The following is a 20,676-nucleotide window of genomic DNA, read 5'->3' on the forward strand; positions in this document are numbered from 1 at the left end:
AACTGTAATGGAGTAAAGTGCAACAGCAGTGGAACAATGTATACTTGGGTAGGTATCAAATCCACAAGTGTGGTATAAGTGAAACTAATGTGCAGCAAATCAATACATAATTACCTGTATAGCATAGATGTAAAAGTTAGGCATCGGGAGCTAGAGAGGTTCCCACGCATTTCGCCTGCTTGAACAGGATTGATTTGCTGCACATTAGTTTCACTTATACCACACTTGTGGATTTGATACCTACCCAAGTATACATTGTTCCACTGCTGTTGCACTTTACTCCATTACAGTTACTATGTATTATTCCTCAGGCACTGGGTCTATTGCAGTGGTGGCGAACCTATGGCACGGGTGCCAGAGGTGGCACTCAGAGCCCTCTCTATGGGCACCCTTGCCATCACCCCATAGCAGAGTTTACCAGACAGGACTCAAGGCCTCTTGCAGTCCCAGGCAGCACAGGACCCTAGAAGGAAGCTACAATGATAACCAAAGCTTTTTCTCCTTTCTACTGTATTGCTGTCCTCAGGTGCCAATACAATTTAAAGGAAACCTACCACTTGAAGTGGCAGGTTTCCGATGGCAATACCGGGCACCAGCTCAGGGTGAGCTGGTGCCGGAGCCTATTTTAGTGTTTTAAACCGCGGTATCGCGGTTTAAAACACTTTTTAAACTTTATAGCCAGCGCAGGCAGGTACGCGCTCGGCGCTTACCGTGCGCGCGGCTACATAGGAAGTGAATGAGAGCCGCGTGCACGGTAAGCGCCGAGCGCGTACCTGCCTGCGCCGGCCATAAAGTTTAAAAAGTGTTTTAAACCGCGATACCGCGGTTTAAAACACTAACTAAAATAGGCTCCGGCACCAGCTCACCCTGAGCTGGTGCTCGGTATTGCCATCGGAAACCTGCCACTTCAAGTGGTAGGTTTCCTTTAAAGATGTGACAGAGCAGGGAGTAATAAGTTACTGCTTAAATTGTTGCATTGGCACTTTGCAAAAAATATTTGGGCTTTGGATGTAGTTTGGCCACTCTGGATCTAAAAAGTTTGCCATCACTGGTCTATTGGCTTGTTTCAGCACTGCTAGTGGTTTTTAAATGTTTTTAAACGTATGTGTTTTGATATTTACCAACAATAAAATTTCATGGCTTGTGATACATTATGGGCATCCCTGTTTTCCTGTATAGTTTGAGTTACTCATTTGGATGCCAATAAGCTGTTATTTTTGGAACCTACTCTATACATTTAAAAGACATCTTGGATCTTCTGTAAATGTATTCTTGCTCCAATCCTTCTGTCTCTCCATTTGTGCCTCTTTCTCCAATCCCACGGTCTCTCACTAGATGATGATAACATCAGACATCTATGGGGGTAATATCAATTCCAGAACAGTTTCTGAAAGAACTCAGCAGGGAGGTTGTTCTGAACATCTCAGAGAACTAAACACAGATCTTCTGTGGATGTAGACTTGCTCATGTCCCTCCACCTCTCCAATGATGGTGAGACGAGGACTCTATCGGGATCATATGATCAATTCCAGATAACTTATGAAATAACTCAACAGGTAGATTGACATAATATTACTGCATCACGGGAGGTGGGTTCCCTGAAATTTGCAGTAATAATACGTCAAGCTTCTGGCCCCGGCTCCTGAACGGAGCCGGCACCAGAAGCTGCGAGTGTCGGCTGTATATTATAGCCGACACTCACCTCTAACACCCGCGATCGGAGACCAGGAATAGATACACTGGTTTGGCTTAATCCTACATCATGTTTTGTAGGTCATACTTGATGTTAAGGGGGCTGCCTTTTAAGGTAGCAAAAGGAGGTATTGTTTTCCATTTAACACCTTGGAAAACGTATTTGCATTCTTCCCGATGTGTGGAATTCTTGAGCATCTTATCTTAGAATTGTGCATTGATGGCAGCTTCTCTGACGCACAATTTGAATCTTAAATCCCGCACTCAGTCAGATCGTCCCAACGGCACCCCCCCCCCCCCCCCATTTATGCTGCATGGAAGCCAGCGCAGCTGCGGCAAAAAACGGTGGCATGCAAAACAATCCAAGCGCAGACACCTGTTAAATACCTGTCACAGCCGTGTAATCCTTGAAAAAGTAGTCAGACGAAAGTGCGATCCACAACTCTTAGTAAATGAGCCCCAAGTGGTGACAGGTTTTATAACAGTCCGTACAACATCTCCTACTCAAGATATCGGCTCAAACTTATCGAAAACAGTGCAGTGTGTACTATAGGCAGTGTCCGGTGTAGTGTGCAGGGGGCGCTAGATTCAGGATTTGTGGTACCCGTTCTTCATGAATCTGGCACCCCCTGCACTGCTCAAAACTTTTTTTGGTGCACCTTTAACATGAGGCGTGCGACAATTCTGTTTGATAAATGTTCCGCACGGCCCGACTGTGCCCCGGAACGCCCATTTATGTGCAGAATTTTATGTTGCGTTGGGTATAGTGAAGCCGTGGCACAAATGAGTCACATGCGACAAATTAGTGGTACAGACACTTCTTAAATACCTTCAAGCAGTTTGCACTAGAAAGAACGTACAGAAATCTGGCGCAGGGGCTTTAGTAAATGTGGGCCATTGATTTTAGCGTCATTAACAGACCACATAAAATAAATTTTATTTATTGCTTTTTTTTTTAATAAATATGAATTTTTTTGGACCAAAAAAAAGAAGTGTGTACAAAAATACATATAAAAAGATGCAGATGAGAGAGCAGCATTGGAGGCAGCGGTAGGTGCATAAGGGGCGGGGTCTGGGATCCGCTATCCATACCCGTAGCTCTCTGTCATGTTCTTATCTCCGGGCACTAGCTGGCCGCTCAGCTTCATCAGGAGCTTCACCACGAGGCCGGCCTGCAGCAGACAAGGGCAATAACATATGAAATTACACATAGGATATTCCATAGATTAGGTCTGGTACATCATATCAGTGATGTCTATCACTCAGAACCCCCACACATAGCTCCGTCCATCCTAGTGGTCAGACCAGGTTACTGCAGATCACCTCCCATTCATCTGATAGGAGCTAATCTGCAGTCACTCAGCTCAGCCACTACACAGAGAACGGCGCTGTCCTATTCCCTGTATATTAGTTGATGTATAACAGCTGATCTGTGGGGGTTTTACACTTGCAGTGTGATTTGCATAGTATAACAAATAAGTTCCTCCCCCAGGGCACTTGCAAATTTATGTGCATTGCTATAACAAATCAGCTCCTCCCCTAGTGCACTTTCAGATTGATGTGGATTAATATAACAAATCAGCTCCTCTTCAGTGCACTTTCAGATTGATGTGCATTGCTCTAATAAATCAACTCCTGCCCTAGGGCACTTGCAGTGTGATTTGCATTGATATAACAAATGAGCTCCTCCCCTAGTGCACTTGCAATGTGATTTGCATTGCTATAACAAATCAGCTCCTCTCCTAGGGCACTTGTAATGTGATTTGCATTGCTATAACAAATGAGCTCCTCCCCTAGTGCACTTGCAAACTGATGTGCATTGCTATAAATAAGCTCCTCCTCCTGGGCACTTGCAGTGTGATTTGCATTGCTATAACAAATCAGATCCTCCCCTAGTACACTTGCAGATTGATGTGCATTGCTATAACAAATTAGCTCCTCCCCCAGGGCACTTGCAGGGTGATTTACACAGATTCTTCGTTTTAAAGCCATGGGTATCTTTCTCCTCCCACATGATAACAGCATTGGGAGGAATTTTGGATCTGATGGACCTCCTTTTATAATGTTGCAGTAGGGGCCATTTGGAGATGGTGCACAGAAATGAGAGTGGTCTTGTGATATCAGATGGTCCTCACCTGCTTGGTGTGAACGATGAAGCTCATCTTGTTCTCCATGCTGTGGATCTGGAAACAGGTGTCGGCGTCTCCCAGCTGCCACTTGAAACAGCCGAACTTTAGACTAATTAATAGAGCCTGAAATCCCAAAAGAAGAAATAATAATATAATAATAATATAAATTAAAATATGAATTAATTACTGTTACAGGTATCTGTTCTGATCTGAAGACACCATATGCAGGACCATATGTATACAGGAGAACAAGTGCAGGACCATCACCCCTCCCCAATTATGACATCATGAGAGGTCCTTTGCCATGTAAATCACATTGATAGATATATATAATGCTCCCTCTAGTGGCCAACAGCCCAAAACCTAAAAACTTCAGTTACCTTAGTCTCCAGGTTAAGGAGGTGAAGCCCCTTAGTATTGACACCCACATACACCCGGATGACCTTGTGACTACTGGACGTGGCCTTTGTGAATATCTGTCCGGTGAAGAACGCGGCTCCGTAGGTGGGTATATCCCAGCAGTTCTGGAGGAACATGCGCTGGAGATGGTGCATTTCTTTGCTGACCCCTTCACTTGTGCTCAAACTCTGCAACAGACAACACAGTAGACATCAATGGGGCAGATTTATCTTTAAGTCTTATTTTGAGCAAGAAGTGTCTGATGACAACAGTAGGGATCTGAGTTGACTCTGATTCAGACTGTTCAGCCTCTTAGATGCTCACTTTACAGAGGGCCCTTTAAATCTGCTCCAAAACTTTATGAACATAATCTTATGGGGTTTAAGTAACCCTGTAACCAGATTTTACCCCATTATACTACTAGTCCCCTTAGATTGGGGATGAAATGTCCTTTTTAGAATTCCATTTCTTATGTGGAATCTCACCTCTTTGTCTACAAACAATCTTCTCCAAAGTCATGTGAAAATGAGCAGAGAAGAGTCATATTTTGCCTCAGATGAGTCAAGTTGAGAGCCTGCAGAAGGAGTGTCGCTACAGAAGCCCCTATCTACTGTTTCATAGAACCTAGAAATATCCGGCTGTTGTCAAATTAAAAATAGGAATCTAATCTTTCAGATTAGATCCTTGTGGTTCTGTAAGCTCACATCTCCAACTATGGTTCTTGTGGTTCTGCTCACATCTCCAACTATGTCTTTACGCGTCTGTATCTCTGATTCTGTGTATCACAGAACCAAGCCTGATGTGATCTGAAAGATGAGATCCTTATCTTTAATAACACACCAACATGTTTCTATGTTCTATAGAACTGCAGATAGAGGTATCACTCTCCATGCAGCCTCAAAACCTGACTCTTCTCAGGCAAATATGACTCTTCTCTGCTCATATATATATTTTATCTTTATATAAAGGCAGTCCCCGGGTTACGTACAAGATTGGTTCTGTAGTTTTGTACTTAAGTCTAATTTGTATGTAAGTCGGAACTGTATACTTTATAATTGTAACTCCAGTCAAAATTTTTTTTTTGGTCTCTGTGACAATTGGATTTTTAAAAATGTTAGATTGTCATAAGAACCAGGAGTAATAATAAAGCTTCATTACAGACGCCTGTGATAACTGTTACAGCTGATTATTGTAGCCTGGGACTAAAGTACAGTAATTACCAACATCCAGAGGTCCGTCTGTAACTAGGGGTCATCTGTAAGTCGGGTGTTCTTAAGTAGGGGTCCGCCTACTTCTAAGATATTTCTTACCTGAGGCTGGTAGTTTAATGGGGTACAATCTGGGTTCCTTTTAAGTTTTAGCCAACCAGACATTCCTACTGTGGCCACTATGGGGGAAATGTAGCTGGTTTATATGGACAGGATAACGCCAGGTTGCCCCTTCACCAATATTGGGGGGGCCCCAAGCAGTGACCTGCTCCTCCTCGCAAAAAGTTTTAATTTGAATTAATTTTAAGACACTACCTCCTACAATGACTGCAAAAGACATCTCTAATATATTCCCAAAACTACAGCCGGATTCCCAATCTGGCCTCACCTTGTACTCATGGAGGATGCGGTTTGTCCAGTGCGGGGCTTTACTCTTCACCTTAGTGATCGGTACAATAGACTTTAAATTTTCTTCACTGAAATGATAAAAAAAAAAAAAAACACAATAAATAGAAAATAATACAATCCTTGCACCATATTCTGATGTGTGATAATACACAGCAATGCGCTCCAGGCATAACACGCACTTCATGAATCCTTGTTTGTGCTTTTTGCTCTCGTAGTTCCCGTAGACGATGTGCAGGAGGAGGCTGGCCAGGGTGATCAGCTTCACGTCTGCTGCCGGGTAGAATCCTTTCAGGAGGTTGTATCGAGCTTCATCGAAAAGGATCAGGATAGAGAGAGGATCTTCAATCTACAAAGAGAATATATCTATGAATGGATATGTAAGGTGTATAGATGTGGCCCCATCTATGCCCACTCAAAGAAAGCCTGGGAGTCCTGCTCACTCCACCCGCTAAGAGAAAGCCTGTGAGTCCTGCTGAATCCACCCACTCATAGAGAAAGCCTGTGAGTCCTGCTGACTCCACCCACTCATAGAGAAAGCCTGTGAGTCCTGCTGACTCCACCCACTCATAGAGAAAGCCTGGGAGTCCTGCTGACTCCACCCACTCATAGAGAAAGTCTGGGAGTCCTGCTGACTCCACCCACTCATAGAGAAAGTCTGGGAGTCCTGCTGACTCCACCCACTCATAGAGAAAGTCTGGGAGTCCTGCTGACTCCACCCACTCATAGAGAAAGTCTGGGAGTCCTGCTGACTCCACCCACTCAGAGAAAGCATGGGAGTCCTGCTCACTCCACCCACTCATAGAGAAAGCCTGGGAGTCCTGCTCACTCCACCCACTCATAGAGAAAGCCTGGGAGTCCTCCTCACTCCACCCACTCATAGAGAAAGCCTGGGAGTCCTGCTCACTCCACCCACTCATAGAGAAAGCCTGGGAGTCCTGCTGACTCCACCCACTCATAGAGAAAGTCTGGGAGTCCTGCTGACTCCACCCACTCATAGAGAAAGTCTGGGAGTCCTGCTGACTCCACCCACTCATAGAGACAGCCTGGGAGTCCTCCTCACTCCACCCACTCATAGAGAAAGTCTGGGAGTCCTGCTGACTCCACCCACTCATAGAGAAAGTCTGGGAGTCCTGCTGACTCCACCCACTCATAGAGAAAGCCTAGGAGTCCTGCTCACTCCACCCACTCATAGAGAAAGCCTGGGAGTCCTGCTCACTCCACCCACTCATAGAGAAAGCCTGGGAGTCCTGCTGACTCCACCCACTCATAGAGAAAGCCTGGGAGTCCTGCTGACTCCACCCACTCATAGAGAAAGTCTGGGAGTCCTGCTGACTCCACCCACTCATAGAGAAAGCCTGGGAGTCCTGCTCACTCCACTCACTCATAGAGAAAGCCTGGGAGTCCTGCTGACTCCACCCACTCATAGAGAAAGCCTGGGAGTCCTGCTGACTCCACCCACTCATAGAGAAAGCTTGTGAGTCCTGCTGACTCCACCCACTCATAGAGAAAGCCTGTGAGTCTTGCTCACTCCACCCACTAAGAGAAAGCCTGTGAGTCTTGCTGAATCCACCCACTCATAGAGAAAGCCTGTTTGTCCTGCTGACTCCACCCACTCAGAGAAAGCCTGTGAGTCTTGTTGACTCAACTCCTTCATAAAGTAGGTCTGTGAGTCCTCCTGACTCTACCCACTCATAGAGAATGTAAGAGTGAGCAATGTGTACTTAGGACAAGCAAGACTCGCACTCTCTATCTCACCCCCAGGAGGAATTAGGAAACGTATATGTATATACATTTTTAAAGGGGATTTCTCACAACTAATAACAGTTGTCTCTAATACTAAGTTGATAAAAAGTTATACATTTTTGTGTTCGATGCTTCACCATTTGTAGGATCTCTCAGCTCTCAGTCTTACCTTATATCCGGATACTAGAGATAAGGGACAGTGTCCTGTGATCACATTCTCCACTCCCACCAATGAAAGGTCTGACATTAGGATCTTAGGACCTTATTCCTGTACCTGTTTCTCTACATCCAGGGGTAACTTGACATCCCTGCGGAGGAAGAGCTGTGGGGTCTCTCTCTGGGGGTCCAGGTTGGTAAGTTCATTCACTATTTCAGCCCAGTCTCTGATGTGCTGCAGGGGCTTGTGAAATGGCTTCAGCTGTAAACCTAAAACCAGAGAATAAGACGGTAAAAATCCTCTCTATGATATTATTGGTGATACCTTAAAGGGGCAGTCCAGGTTTTTAAAAAAACGGATCATCTATCCTAATTTGTTCAATTTCAGATTGAAATGATCTGACATCTGGCCCCCCTGCTGATCAGTTTGCAGAAGCGGTGACGAGGTAGGTAGGTGGTGCTACTCCTTTACAGACCAGTAACCTGGACTAGCCCTTTAACCAACTAAGAGCAGAGCTGCTGTGCTAGAGCATGGAGCCTCCTGCTACTGACACCTTCCTCTTGGAGTCAAACCCCCAACCAATCACAAGGGAACTGTCAAGAATCATAGAAACAGCGCCCCTCTTGTCTGAGGACTGTGCGAGGTACTGCAGCTCTGTTCAACTTAAATAAACGGAGCTGAGCTGTAAGACTAAACACAGTCTTAAGATAAGACAAGAACTGAACTACATTTTTGGAAGCCATGTTGTCTAGTCTAGTCCCCAGTGAAGCTTTCTCAAGACAGTGAAACGCTTCGGAAAGACACGGCCATGGATTTGGATCTTAGAGCTTTGTCTAATTGCCTATTGTTTCTGTTACTTGTTATCATCATCTCAAGATAAATACGGATCCGTGATGAGTATATATGGCCACAGCGGTATAAATTACCCATCTCTCTGATAAACGAGTCCATAATTTTAGCTTCTGGAAAGCGAAAGGGGATGGATGTTATGTAAGGAGGATGTCTGTCTCCTGCGGCAGGTGAAGCAACACTATACAAGCAGCTGGTATTATACTCCAGAGCTGTACTCACAATTCTGGAAACAGTCAGCAGTCAGACACAGCCCTAACTACTCTATTAATTAGATGTCATCTGATTACTCCAAAGACTTAGGCTGCGGTCACACGTGGCGTTTTGAATGTGTTTTTGGCCTGTTTTTAAGCAGTCAGTTTTTGAAAACGCATCCGTTTTTGACTGGTTTATCAATTATCTTAATTAAAACTGGTGAAAAACGGATGCGTTTTTAACGGACTGCTTAAAAACGGACCAAAAACGGGTTCAAAACGCCACGTGTGACCGCAGCCTAAGCATTGAGAATGCAAATCAATGTAATACGTAGCGGCACCGGCATGACAGTTTGGGGTCTGACCCCCCCCCCCACACACAAACACACACACTAAGGGAACAAGGACACCCCACCATTGCCTTATTTCAATGGAGCATATGTGTCACCACCACTGCATTGTTGTATCATAGAAGTGAATGAGGTGGTGAATAAGTGGTGGTGAATGCCACTGCTCCATTTTCATGGGGCAATTAGGAGCTGCGGATCCCAGGATCACTGGGTCCCATGTACTTCACTTATAGCTGCGCATGCAGTTACAGTACCCAGCCACTACAAAGAGCAGGGAGCTGTTTGCCTTTGGCTTTGATTCAGAACAGTTTATCAATATTGGCGTTGGATTCAGATCACATACAGATTTGTGTAACCAAATCTGAGCAAACGTCATTAATATAAGATCATTTCCAAACCCATTAAGCATTAGGGGTAGTTACCTGTGTACATACCAGCACAGATCACTATGACAGTATTAAAAGGAACACTCCAGTCACAGCTGATTCATTGAATGATACCTTGTGCAGGGCCTGAAGGGAGGAACTGGACCATGACAATGAGTCCTGCTCCTCCCTTCAGGACCTGCACCGTGTATTATTCAATGAATCAGCTTTGACTGGAGCGTTCCTTAAAGAACACTGAAATTACCAAACCGTACATTGCACTTCCTATTAACTAATATTAGGGGCCACGTTGGACAAATGACCAGGTTCCACATGACGTGTCCTTACTGATATTCTCGGAGCAGATCCAGATAGCAAAAAACTGCTGCGTCTCCTGGGACAGGCGCATGCCCTCCATAATCTGCTGCACGCTCGTGTTATTGCCATGTTTCAGCTCCACAGAGCGGTACGAGCTGTCCATGCGATAGATGCGAACCTTTTCATACTGAGGATGGGGAAAACAATGGTGTAAATGTATACATCTCCAATATATGTATAGTAAAATATATATATATATATATACATACATCTCCGAATATATATATATATATATATATATATATATATATATATATATATATATATATATATATATATATATATATATACACACACACACACACACGTATAGTAATATGTATTTATCACCTATTTATGCATATGTATATACATAATGGGGCACATTTGCTAAAGATCCGAATCGTGCGATTCTGTCGGGTATCCCGTCGATTTCCGACGAATTCCGCCGGGATTTTGGCGCACGCAATTGGATTTCGGCGGGTTGCATGCAACGGAAATCGAGGGGCTTGGCCGTCGGAAAACCTGACGGATTCGGAAAAACCGCGGTATTTAAAAAAAAAAATAAAAAAAAAATAATTGTCGCTTGACACACACCTACCTGCACCAAGAAATAGAAGGTAAACGCCGGTGGACCTCGGCGCAGCAGCGACACCTAGTGGATATCGAATCAGTGTCTGAAAACCCGCCGCTGGATCGCGACTGGACTGGGTAAGTAAATGTGCCCCAATATGTATACGGTATATGTCCAGTGTATGTATAGCAAAATATAATATGTATATAGCTACAATATATGTATAATAATATATAGCATATGTATAGTAATATACATACTATAGAGATAAATACATATTATATATCTGTATAGTAATATGTATATATCACCAATATATGTATAGCAAAATATATAATGCATATGGTATATCTCCAGTATTAATCCCTATATGATATAATCCCCCCCTATGTCCGGACATTGAGTTGCCCTCAATGGATCAGCAGCTAACAAGACAATCGTATAATATATATCCCTCTCTGTAAATGCCAGTTCTGTATCTTGAATAAAACATACAGGTTTATTCAGGGAGTTCTTCAGCAGCTCCGCCGTCTCCTCCCATTTACTCTGCTTGTTCTCCTCACATATATCCAGGGGTGAGCGGCCTTGTTGGTCTGTGATATGCTGGAGGAAAAAAAAAAAGAATAAACTAAAATACAGCGCTGCAACATATAACTTCTATAATACTCTGCCACTGGGGTACATTGGCGCCCCCTCCCTCACCCCTTTAGGCTAAACAAATATGCTAACTAAGGTCTCCTATGGCCAGGAACAATAGACCCCTGCTCTAGGGGTTGTCCTCATACTTTTGCTACAGAAGATGAATACAGACGGTCCCCTACTTAAGGACACCCGACTTTCAGATGACCCCTAGTTACAGACAGATCCCTCTGCCCCCTCTGACCTCTGGTGAAGTCTCTGGATACTTTACTACAGTCCCAGACTACAATAATCAGCTGTAAGGTGTCTAATGAAGCTTTATTGATAATCCTTGGTCCCATTACAGCAAAAAAATTCTAAACTCCAATTGTCACTGGGGCAAAAAAATTTTTTTGTCTGGATCTACAATTATAAAATATACAGTTTCGACTTACATACAAATTCAACTTAAGAACAAACCTATGGAACCTATCCTGTACGTAACCCGGGGACTGCCTCTACTCCTTTAGGGTGAAGACACACATGGTGTTTTTAGGCCGTTTTTAGTTAGTGCGTTTTCAGATCGTTAAAAACGCATGCGTTTTTGAAAAACGCATGCGTTTTTTGAAAACGCATGCGTTTTTGACCAGTTTGAATTAAGATAATTGCTCAAACCTGTCAAAAACGCATGCGTTTTTTAACGCATGCATTTTTTAACCATCTGAAAACGCACTAACCAAAAACGGCCCAAAAACGCCATGTGTGTCTTCACCCTTAGTTGCTCCGGAGGATCAGACCGGACCCACAAATCATTCCTGGCTGGGAATTGGCTGCATGTGTAGAGGATTTCCAGATACACTCTGGGGCAGAGTTGTGGTAAGGAGGTCATTGCTGAGCGTCACTATTATCTCTCCTGTGTTATGGTCCGTGACGCGACACACATATGTCTATATATATTGGCATATACAACAGTCTTGCCATCCCCCACTTACCCGGTCGGTCTCTGGATGATTGAGGAGAATTTGCACAATTTCAGCATGGCCACCCCCTGCCGCAAAGTGGAGCGGGGAGCTGAGCTGTCCATTCAGCAGGTTGGGGTTACACTTTCCTTTGTCCAGTAACATGCTGGTCGCCTCCACCTTCCCGTACCTTGTCCAGAACAAGGATCAACAATCACTAAATATCCGTGATACCCCTGATAAGAGCTGAATAGGAAACTGTATCCCCCAATCAGACAAAATATCTAATACAGGTAAATAGTGGAAAAAGACATAGGACACTGGTTTTCAATTGGTTTTTTCAGCACCTACAGACTCAACATAGCACCAAGAAATCTACCATCAAAATCCAGCATGACAACCAGGGACATTACACATAGATCCAGACACTGGGACTGTGGTATCTTCTTATATTTGTTATACATGACCTCCTTCCTTCTAAAATCAACTTTAAAAATTATGCTCTGAGCTCTATGCAGCAGCTTCAAAGGCTTTTACACTGTGTCCACCTCTCCCTCTGCAACCTCAGCACTTCCCCCTCCCTAAGCCTGACGCCTGATGTACTCTCACAGCAGCAGAGGAAGTTTCAGCACACAGTGGGAGGGGGAAATGTACCTGTAGCAACAGCCTGTGATTCTGCAGCATGGAGGGGCTCTGGTAACATCCCCAGGAGTCCTTCTGGCTCACTAGCATAATTCTAAAAGTTGATTTTAGAAGGAAGGAGCCATAGGTAACAGATAAGAAGATTTCCACAGTGACTGTGCCTGGATCTATGAGTAAGTTCCCCTGGTCTACATGGTTTGAGTTTATTGGTAGATTTCCTTTATTTTATAGGGTTAATATTAAATGAGTGACTGAGGTAAGTTACTTACCAGCATGCATAATGTATGGGGGCCCACTGGTCGTTATCCAGCTGGTTGACAGAAAATCCTTCATCGAGAAGTTTACTAAGCAACGTGGTGTCCCCTTCACAGGCGCTACGGTGCAGAGGGAAGTCATCCACCCACTGGCGCTCCCTAGAGGACAGGACCAGTAATTACACACACTGAACATTTATAGTGGTATAGATACAGAGACTGTCTAGGTCAATGAGGGGTAATGTTATGGTGTGCAAAGGTATATATGTATCAGTAAAATATCAATGAACCCTACTTGTCTTCCATGACACTGCTCATGCTCCTCTGCCACTTGTCTCTCTTTGGTATCTGGATTTTGGAGTAGTCCGGGGCACCGAGCCCAAAGTAGGGGTTAATCACCACTTTATCAACCTACAGAGAGAATATTTATAGATGTTTAATGGTGTCAAAAAAATCTTAGATTCATTCCTTATTAATTTTTCCTAGAGAGACGGATGTGTCTCCGTGGTTACAGACTACAAACAAACCCTGTGTAGTCTGATACTGTGATCATGTTACTTCCATATATTTGCCATCTTTTCTTGAAAGCAGAAGAGGTTATATAGATCCTCATAGGACCAATATACACAACATGGCTAAATTATTGGGTTCCATGTTCTGACGATATGATACATTTTTATCACAACAAGCTTTTTAGAATTTGGGAAACAGATCTCTCTTACAATGAGCAGCAGTATTATTCTCCCTGACTTACATACCCGGTTGGTATACTGCAAATCCGATCCAAAAAGAGGGTTGTAAATACACATGTCGGCTTTCTCTAGAGCCATCATTTTGCTCTTGATTTCCAGGGCAGTATATCCCATGTGCAGCGAGTCTTCTGACTGTCCAGACTCCGTGGAATAAGCGGGATTTGTCACATTCGTTTTTATTCTTTCTAGAGGAGACGGACGGAACAGGGCAGAAATGGCGTGAGACTTGGTGTGTTGTTCATCCAGCCACCTATGTAAAAAAGAGCTGACATTAATCAATGATCATGATGACATTACTTATCCTGTACTGATCCTGAGTTACATCCTGTATTATACTCCAGAGCTGCACTCACTATTCTGCTGCTGGTGCAGTCACTGTGTACATACATGACATTACTTATCCTGTACTGATCCTGAGTTACATCCTGTATTTTACTCCAGAGCTGCACTCACTATTCTGCTGCTGGTGCAGTCACTGTGTACATACATGACATTACTTATCCTGTACTGATCCTGAGTTACATCCTGTATTATACTCCAGAGCTGCACTCACTATTCTGCTGCTGGTGCAGTCACTGTGTACATATATGACATTACTTATCCTGTACTGATCCTGAGTTACATCCTGTATTATACTCCAGAGCTGCACTCACTATTCTGCTGCTGGTGCAGTCACTGTGTACATATATGACATTACTTATCCTGTACTGATCCTGAGTTACATCCTGTATTATACTCCAGAGCTGTACTCACTATTCTGCTGCTGGTGCAGTCACTGTGTACATACATGACATTACTTATCCTGTACTGATCCTGAGTTACATCCTGTATTATACTCCAGAGCTGCACTCACTATTCTGCTGCTGGTGCAGTCACTGTGTACATATATGACATTACTTATCCTGTACTGATCCTGAGTTACATCCTGTATTATACTCCAGAGCTGTACTCACTATTCTGCTGCTGGTGCAGTCACTGTGTACATACATGACATTACTTATCCTGTACTGATCCTGAGTTACATCCTGTATTATACTCCAGAGCTGCACTCACTATTCTGCTGCTGGTGCAGTCACTGTGTACATACATGACATTACTTATCCTGTACTGATCCTGAGTTACATCCTGTATTATCTATGACGAGATTAGATATATATATAACTTGATTCTTACTTGTCCAGAGCAATGAGCATGCGTGCTGTGATAGTAGAGAAGTGAGTGCTGGTCTCGCTGCACACTCGCATGATATCCTGCAGGCAGTAGAACACTGGACTTCCAGGGTTGGAGTTGGTCTTTGAATTATCTACAAATGAACAATGACAACCTATAAAACCCATTACCCAAGATGCTTAGCAACCATCATGGCTTCTGCTATCACCTGTCTGACCACTAGGACCCACACTGAACACATGAGGGTCCTATGTGCCTCTTATGAATGGAGAAGCCGCCTGGTATGTGTGCTGTCACCACATTAAATTTTAAGGAACTTTGGAGACTAATTGGTTCCCAGCAATCAGACCAATGCTCCTATGATGTATTTAGGATAAGTAGACAGAAAACAAAATTCTGAGGGGTCGTATAAGTGATGTGCAACTTTGTAAAGAGTGAGTTATTGCTTAGCACCATCCAAAAATGTCCCTATTTCTATAGCTGCATCAAATGTGTATGTGTTTCCATGGTAACAGACAACGAATAAGCCCTGTGTAGTCAGATGTTGCTGTCATATTTTCTTTTATTGTTCCAACCTCGCCTTCAAAATGCAATCAGACTGAATGGAGTATAACTGCAGGATGAGGCTAAGTAGGTTTTGTCTGTTACCATGGAGATCCATGCTTCTGCATAGGAGCTGTAGACACAAAACGGTGAACGCTTTTACCTTTGACCGAAGTTGGGACCAGGAAGAGCGTTGCGTCTTTGCCGGCCTTTTCACCATCCAATGGAAACCTGTTCATTAAGACGACTCTTTTACCTGCAGGTTATTAAAATAAATTAATGAATTCAGATATATATTCATATATACCTAGAGCTGCATTAACAATTCTCTAGGCTTCAGAGCATAAATCCTCAAAAATCCCTGATTTGACAAAAATGCTGAATTGTGAATGCAGCTCTGGAGTTTAAGTAGATCTACCATGAAAATCCATCAACCAGGGACATTACTCATAGATCCAGGCACTGTGACTGTGGGAATCTTCTTATATTTCTTATCCATCCCTCCTTCTTTCTAAAATCAACTTTTAAATTATTCTAATAAGCCATAAGGGTTCTGAGGTGCATTACCAGAGCCCCACCATACTGTAGCTTTACAGGTTGTTACACTGTGCAGGAGCCCTTCCACCTCCACTGTGTGAGATTACAGCAGGCAGGGAGATAGGGAAGTGCTGATGCAGCAGAGAAGGAAGGAAGGTGAGACAGTGTAAAAGTCTGTGATGCTACAGCACTGAGGGGCTCTGGTAAGGCCATCAGAGCCCTTTATACTCATTAGCATATATTAAGAAAGAGCATCTACCATCAAAATCCATCATGATAAACCAGGGGCATTTATATTTGATATTCAAGGTTTCTTCCTTTTAAAATCTACTTTTAAACTTATGCTAATCTGGGTGTGTTACCAGAGCCACTCTGTGCTGTAACTTCACAGGTTGTTACACTGTGCAGGAGCACTTCACCCCTCCCACGGTGTGAGATTACAGCAGGCAAAGGGATGGGGGAAGTGCTGAGGGAGCAGGCGGGAAACAGTGTAATATTTGGTGAAGCTACAGCAAAGAGGGGCTCTGGTAACACTCCCCAGAGGCCTTCAGGTTCATTAGCATAAGTGTAAAAGTTGATTTTAGAAGGCAGGAGGCCATGGGTAACAAATATAAGAAGATACCACAGTCATGGTGCCTGGATCTATGAGTAATGTACCTGGTTTGTCAGGATGGTAAATTTCCTTAAAGTTCATACTGTATCTAAGGTTGTAGTAGCCGTCTTCCGTGCTGTGAGGTCAGGCTCACCCCCCCTCAGCAGTTCTCACCTTTAACTCCTTGGTTTGCAGGGGAGATTTGCTTTGTGGTTTCCAGCACATATTCCAGGATCTCCTGGGACTTGTCTTTTTCACCCTGCAGATTGGTTTCTAGTAAAACCTTCCTCCGTTTTTTCTTTTGCCCTTCTATTGGAACCTCAATCATTAAGATCTGTGAAGAGGGGGAAAAAAGAACTTACTGCAATGAAGCAGAATGGAGGGGATAAGAGGGATTTGTTCTGGAGGGTGACATCAGAGAGCAGTAACGGGGGCACTGGATAATCATGACTGCTGGGAATTATAACAGTCGTGGATTCTGCTGTTAATTTCTGACACTTTCTTAATCTGGAATATATAAACAATAGGGCAAGTATTTCAGAACAGCCGCTCCTGAGGGACGGGTGAAAAATGTGACACCACCCAGCGCTCAGAGACCTCTATAATCCCTTGTTGCCGCCAAAGGATTTTTTCCATTTTAAGTTTCTGCTTTTTACTCCCCATCTTCAAAAAATCCAAAAAATTTTTGAATTTTTTCCATGTACAGAGCTTATTTTCTGTGCAACAAATTGTACTTTTTGTTCTTCCTAGTGATAATATTTGCTATTCCTTGTCATGCACTGAAAAAGTTGGAAAAAAAAATTCCGAATTCAGTGAAATTGACAAAAAAAAAAAAAAAAAAAACACATTCGCGCCATTTTCTTGCGGGTTTACTTTTTACTGCTTTCACTGTGCACCACAAATGACAAATCAGCTTTTTTTTTTTTTTTTTTCTTTGGGAAAATTTATAAAGGTTTTATAAGATTTTCATACATTTCAGAGAATAAAAACCTTTTGTGCGGAAAATAATCCCTTCTTTACGTCCTATTCTGACGCCAATAACTTTTTCATACTTTGGTATATGGACCTAAGTAAAGTGTCAGTTTTTTGCGGGAGGGGGCTGGCGTTTTAATTTCTACAATGTTTGGGAATTGATGATCTTTTGATCACTTTTTATTTAAATCTATGGGAGAGATTTATCACTGCTACTACGCCAGTTTTCCGGCGTAAAAGCTGTGAAATAATCATAAATTCTTGTGCAATGCAAGAATCTGTGACTATAACAGGGACTACCTCACCTCAGCGCAATGTGGGCGAGGACTGGGCATAGAGGGGGCACGGCGGCTGGCAGAGTGGGTGGGCAAGGGGCGTTACTGCACAGCGTCTGCGTAATTTTTGAAAACATTTGTACGCATGTGTGTGCACAAAACTACACCAAGTCATAGCCGGTGTGGTTTTGACCACCCGAAGGACACATCAAGAGTACCAAGCTTCTTGATGTATCCGGCAGGACACGGAGGGCTTGGCCTTTTTCCCTAGGGGGTCTGATCACTTATACAATACACTGCAGTACTAATACTAGTTTATTGTAAAATTACTGGATCTACCCTGTCACAGATCCTGCTATGACAGTCATGGAACCATTGGTATTGAGCGGGCTCAGCTGGCGAGACCCCTCCATATAACCTTAATCAAATTGTGACACATGTCGGTAAAATGTCAATCAATCCCAAACATATCACTCCCTTTAATTAGCCAATTATAACCTTGAAGTTATGCAGGTATAAGATAGCCACCTGGATAAAAGCCATTACAAAGCTAAATGTTACCCTATTAATAGCGGATATTAAGCTAGCTCCCTCCTGTCTGACCACTAACAAGCTCCGATAGGCCAAAACCAGTGACACAAACAAAAGCCGCTGCCAACCTGACAGGAAAGGGCTTTAAAGGGGTTGGCCACTTTACACACACGTTACAGAAAATGTGAGGTAAGTGTGAGGGGCAAAATATTAGATAGTTTACCAAGCTCTGCTTTTGTGATATGTAAAGTGAAGCCTTATGTCTTTTACCTCATCAGCCAGAGATTCCATACCATAAAATGGCGGCAGATGGAGGGTCATGTGATCTCTAACTGCCCATGACCCCTCCATCTGCGGCCATTTTATGGACAGGAATGTCTGACTGATGAGGTAAAAGACAGGAGGCCTCACTTTACATATCAAGAAAGCGGAGGAGAACTATTATTATATTGGTAAATTACCTCATATCCTTCACCCCACACTTACAAAAACACATGAGGGAATGTGAGCAACCCTTACTTAAAGGGGTATTCCCATCTGGGCATTCACATTTAATTAAGTTCATTTGCCATATGTAAACATTTCTTCAATTGGATGTTATTAAAAAAAAAAAACAGACCACATGACTACATTTATGAAAAATTTTCTTCACACAGGAACATTTTTTTCAACAACATCTAATTGAAGAAATATATATATATCAGATTAATGAAACTGAATGTGAATGCCCAGACGAGAAGACCTCTTTAAGTGTAGGCACTCACGGATATGTGTTGCTTTGTTTGTGGTCTGTGTAAGATCCACTCATGCACCAATGACTGAGTTTTGTGTTTTGGGCAGTCAGCTCATACATGGGGCCATGGGAACCATCGCTGTGTGTATAAACTTATAGAGATGAATTTGTCCAGTTGTGAGTCGTTGAATCAACCGATAGCACACGGATAAAAAGAGCGTCCGTGTGCATGAGGGCCAACAGTGACCATTATCACTTTAAGGGTGATGGCAGATGTTGCGTTCTGAGCGCGTTTTTTGGCCCGTTTTAAGCAGTCTGTGAAAAACGCATGCAGTTTTTGACGGGTTTGACCAATTATCTTAATTCAAACTGGTCAAAAACGCATGCGTTTTTTTGACGGACTGATTAAAAACTGGCCAAAAACACGTTCAAAATGTCACGTGTGCCATCACTCTTAACCTCTAATAAAGCAGTAGTCACATCCCCCCCAGAAGACTGTTGTACACACGAGGGGAGATTTGCAGAACTGTTCTAGTTGCCCTTGGAAACCAATCAGAGCTCATCTTTCATTTTGCCACAGCTGTTTGTAAAATTAAAGATGCGCTCTGATTGGTTTCCATGGGCAACTAGAACAGTTTTACCTCAGAAACTTGATGATAAATCTCCCGCACGGTTCGTATATAACAGTAGAGTAACAGGTCATTTATTAAACCTTAAGAATACAAAAACAAACAGGCAGAGTTTCCCATAAATCTGTAAAGTCCGGCAGTCCAGCTGTAGTCCCATTCCTGCTTATAGATATTCGCCCATCGCTCCATTACCTCGTACAGTTTTGCTCGATATTCCCGGGAATTGAGGCTTCCAGCGTTTTTGGGGCGGATAACAGCCACGTGCACTTCTTCGGTTTCGGTGGGGCTGCCCATGGTGAGAACGTCCGGATGATCGATGGGTAAGGAGAAAAATGGCGGGCACGTCCGGCCTGTGGAGAGGAATAGCAGAGGATGGATGATCATGTTCTGGTCTGTACAGGGGTCAGCTCTGTGTACAACCAGCTGCTTCCATAAGACCCTCATATCCGCTGAGAAGTATGGATGTAGGGGTACACACAGAGGTCGCATTAACGCCTCACCACGCGTCATAGACGCGTGATGAGGCGCCATTACCCCCCAAAATAATTGCCATGCGTAAAAGAACGCATGGCAATTATTCCCTGTAGCGCGCAGGCTGAGCGGTTCAGCACGCGCTGCAAATGAGGGAAATGTCTATCGAGCGATCGCAGCGCGCGCTGGACCGCTCAGCAGGACACGTGACTCAGTGTCAGGGGCGGTCAGGAGAGACCCGGAGCGAGCGCGCAGCCCCCAGGGGGAGGCATGTGGGCAGCGGGGCTGCCGCTCCCCGTCCTGCTCCAAACGCTGCCTGCGTTTATGTGATCGACAGGACCGGGTGAGTGTGTGCCGTGTCCTGCTTGGATCACCAATATGTTATCAGATGGGAAGCTTTTGGAGAGCGGATGACGCCACAGTCTGCAGCGGGTGATAACAACGGCCTCCGAAAATAATTGGATATATATTTAATGAGCTCCCGGACGCCTCCAATCATTGACTGCTGTGCACAGGGGGCGCTCTATCTGCACATCTCCCTCCGGAGGTTCATAGGGGGGTATAGATGGCTGC

At 43.7% G+C, this 20,676-nt stretch overlaps 1 protein-coding gene across 1 annotated transcript in view; it reads right to left on the reverse strand.

Annotated features, from left to right (window-relative positions):
- Positions 1-2,651: 2,651 nt before the first annotated feature.
- KRIT1 (KRIT1 ankyrin repeat containing) overlaps positions 2,652-20,676 on the reverse strand; it is a 29,695-nt gene continuing 11,670 nt past the window's right edge. The window contains exons 3-18 of the mRNA XM_072154305.1: positions 19,825-19,982; positions 16,667-16,826; positions 15,527-15,619; positions 14,824-14,953; positions 13,657-13,900; positions 13,194-13,309; positions 12,914-13,057; positions 12,036-12,192; positions 10,921-11,028; positions 9,843-9,999; positions 7,854-8,005; positions 6,016-6,182; positions 5,817-5,904; positions 4,202-4,408; positions 3,828-3,944; positions 2,652-2,864 (exon numbers count right to left, since the gene is read on the reverse strand). Of these exons, the coding sequence (XP_072010406.1) occupies positions 2,775-2,864; positions 3,828-3,944; positions 4,202-4,408; positions 5,817-5,904; positions 6,016-6,182; positions 7,854-8,005; positions 9,843-9,999; positions 10,921-11,028; positions 12,036-12,192; positions 12,914-13,057; positions 13,194-13,309; positions 13,657-13,900; positions 14,824-14,953; positions 15,527-15,619; positions 16,667-16,826; positions 19,825-19,926 (2,232 nt within the window). The 5' untranslated portion in view covers positions 19,927-19,982 and the 3' untranslated portion in view covers positions 2,652-2,774. The remainder of the gene's footprint in view (positions 2,865-3,827; positions 3,945-4,201; positions 4,409-5,816; positions 5,905-6,015; positions 6,183-7,853; positions 8,006-9,842; positions 10,000-10,920; positions 11,029-12,035; positions 12,193-12,913; positions 13,058-13,193; positions 13,310-13,656; positions 13,901-14,823; positions 14,954-15,526; positions 15,620-16,666; positions 16,827-19,824; positions 19,983-20,676) is intronic.

Source organism: Engystomops pustulosus, chromosome 5, assembly GCF_040894005.1.
Source record: "Engystomops pustulosus chromosome 5, aEngPut4.maternal, whole genome shotgun sequence".
Lineage (NCBI taxonomy): Eukaryota > Metazoa > Chordata > Amphibia > Anura > Leptodactylidae > Engystomops > Engystomops pustulosus.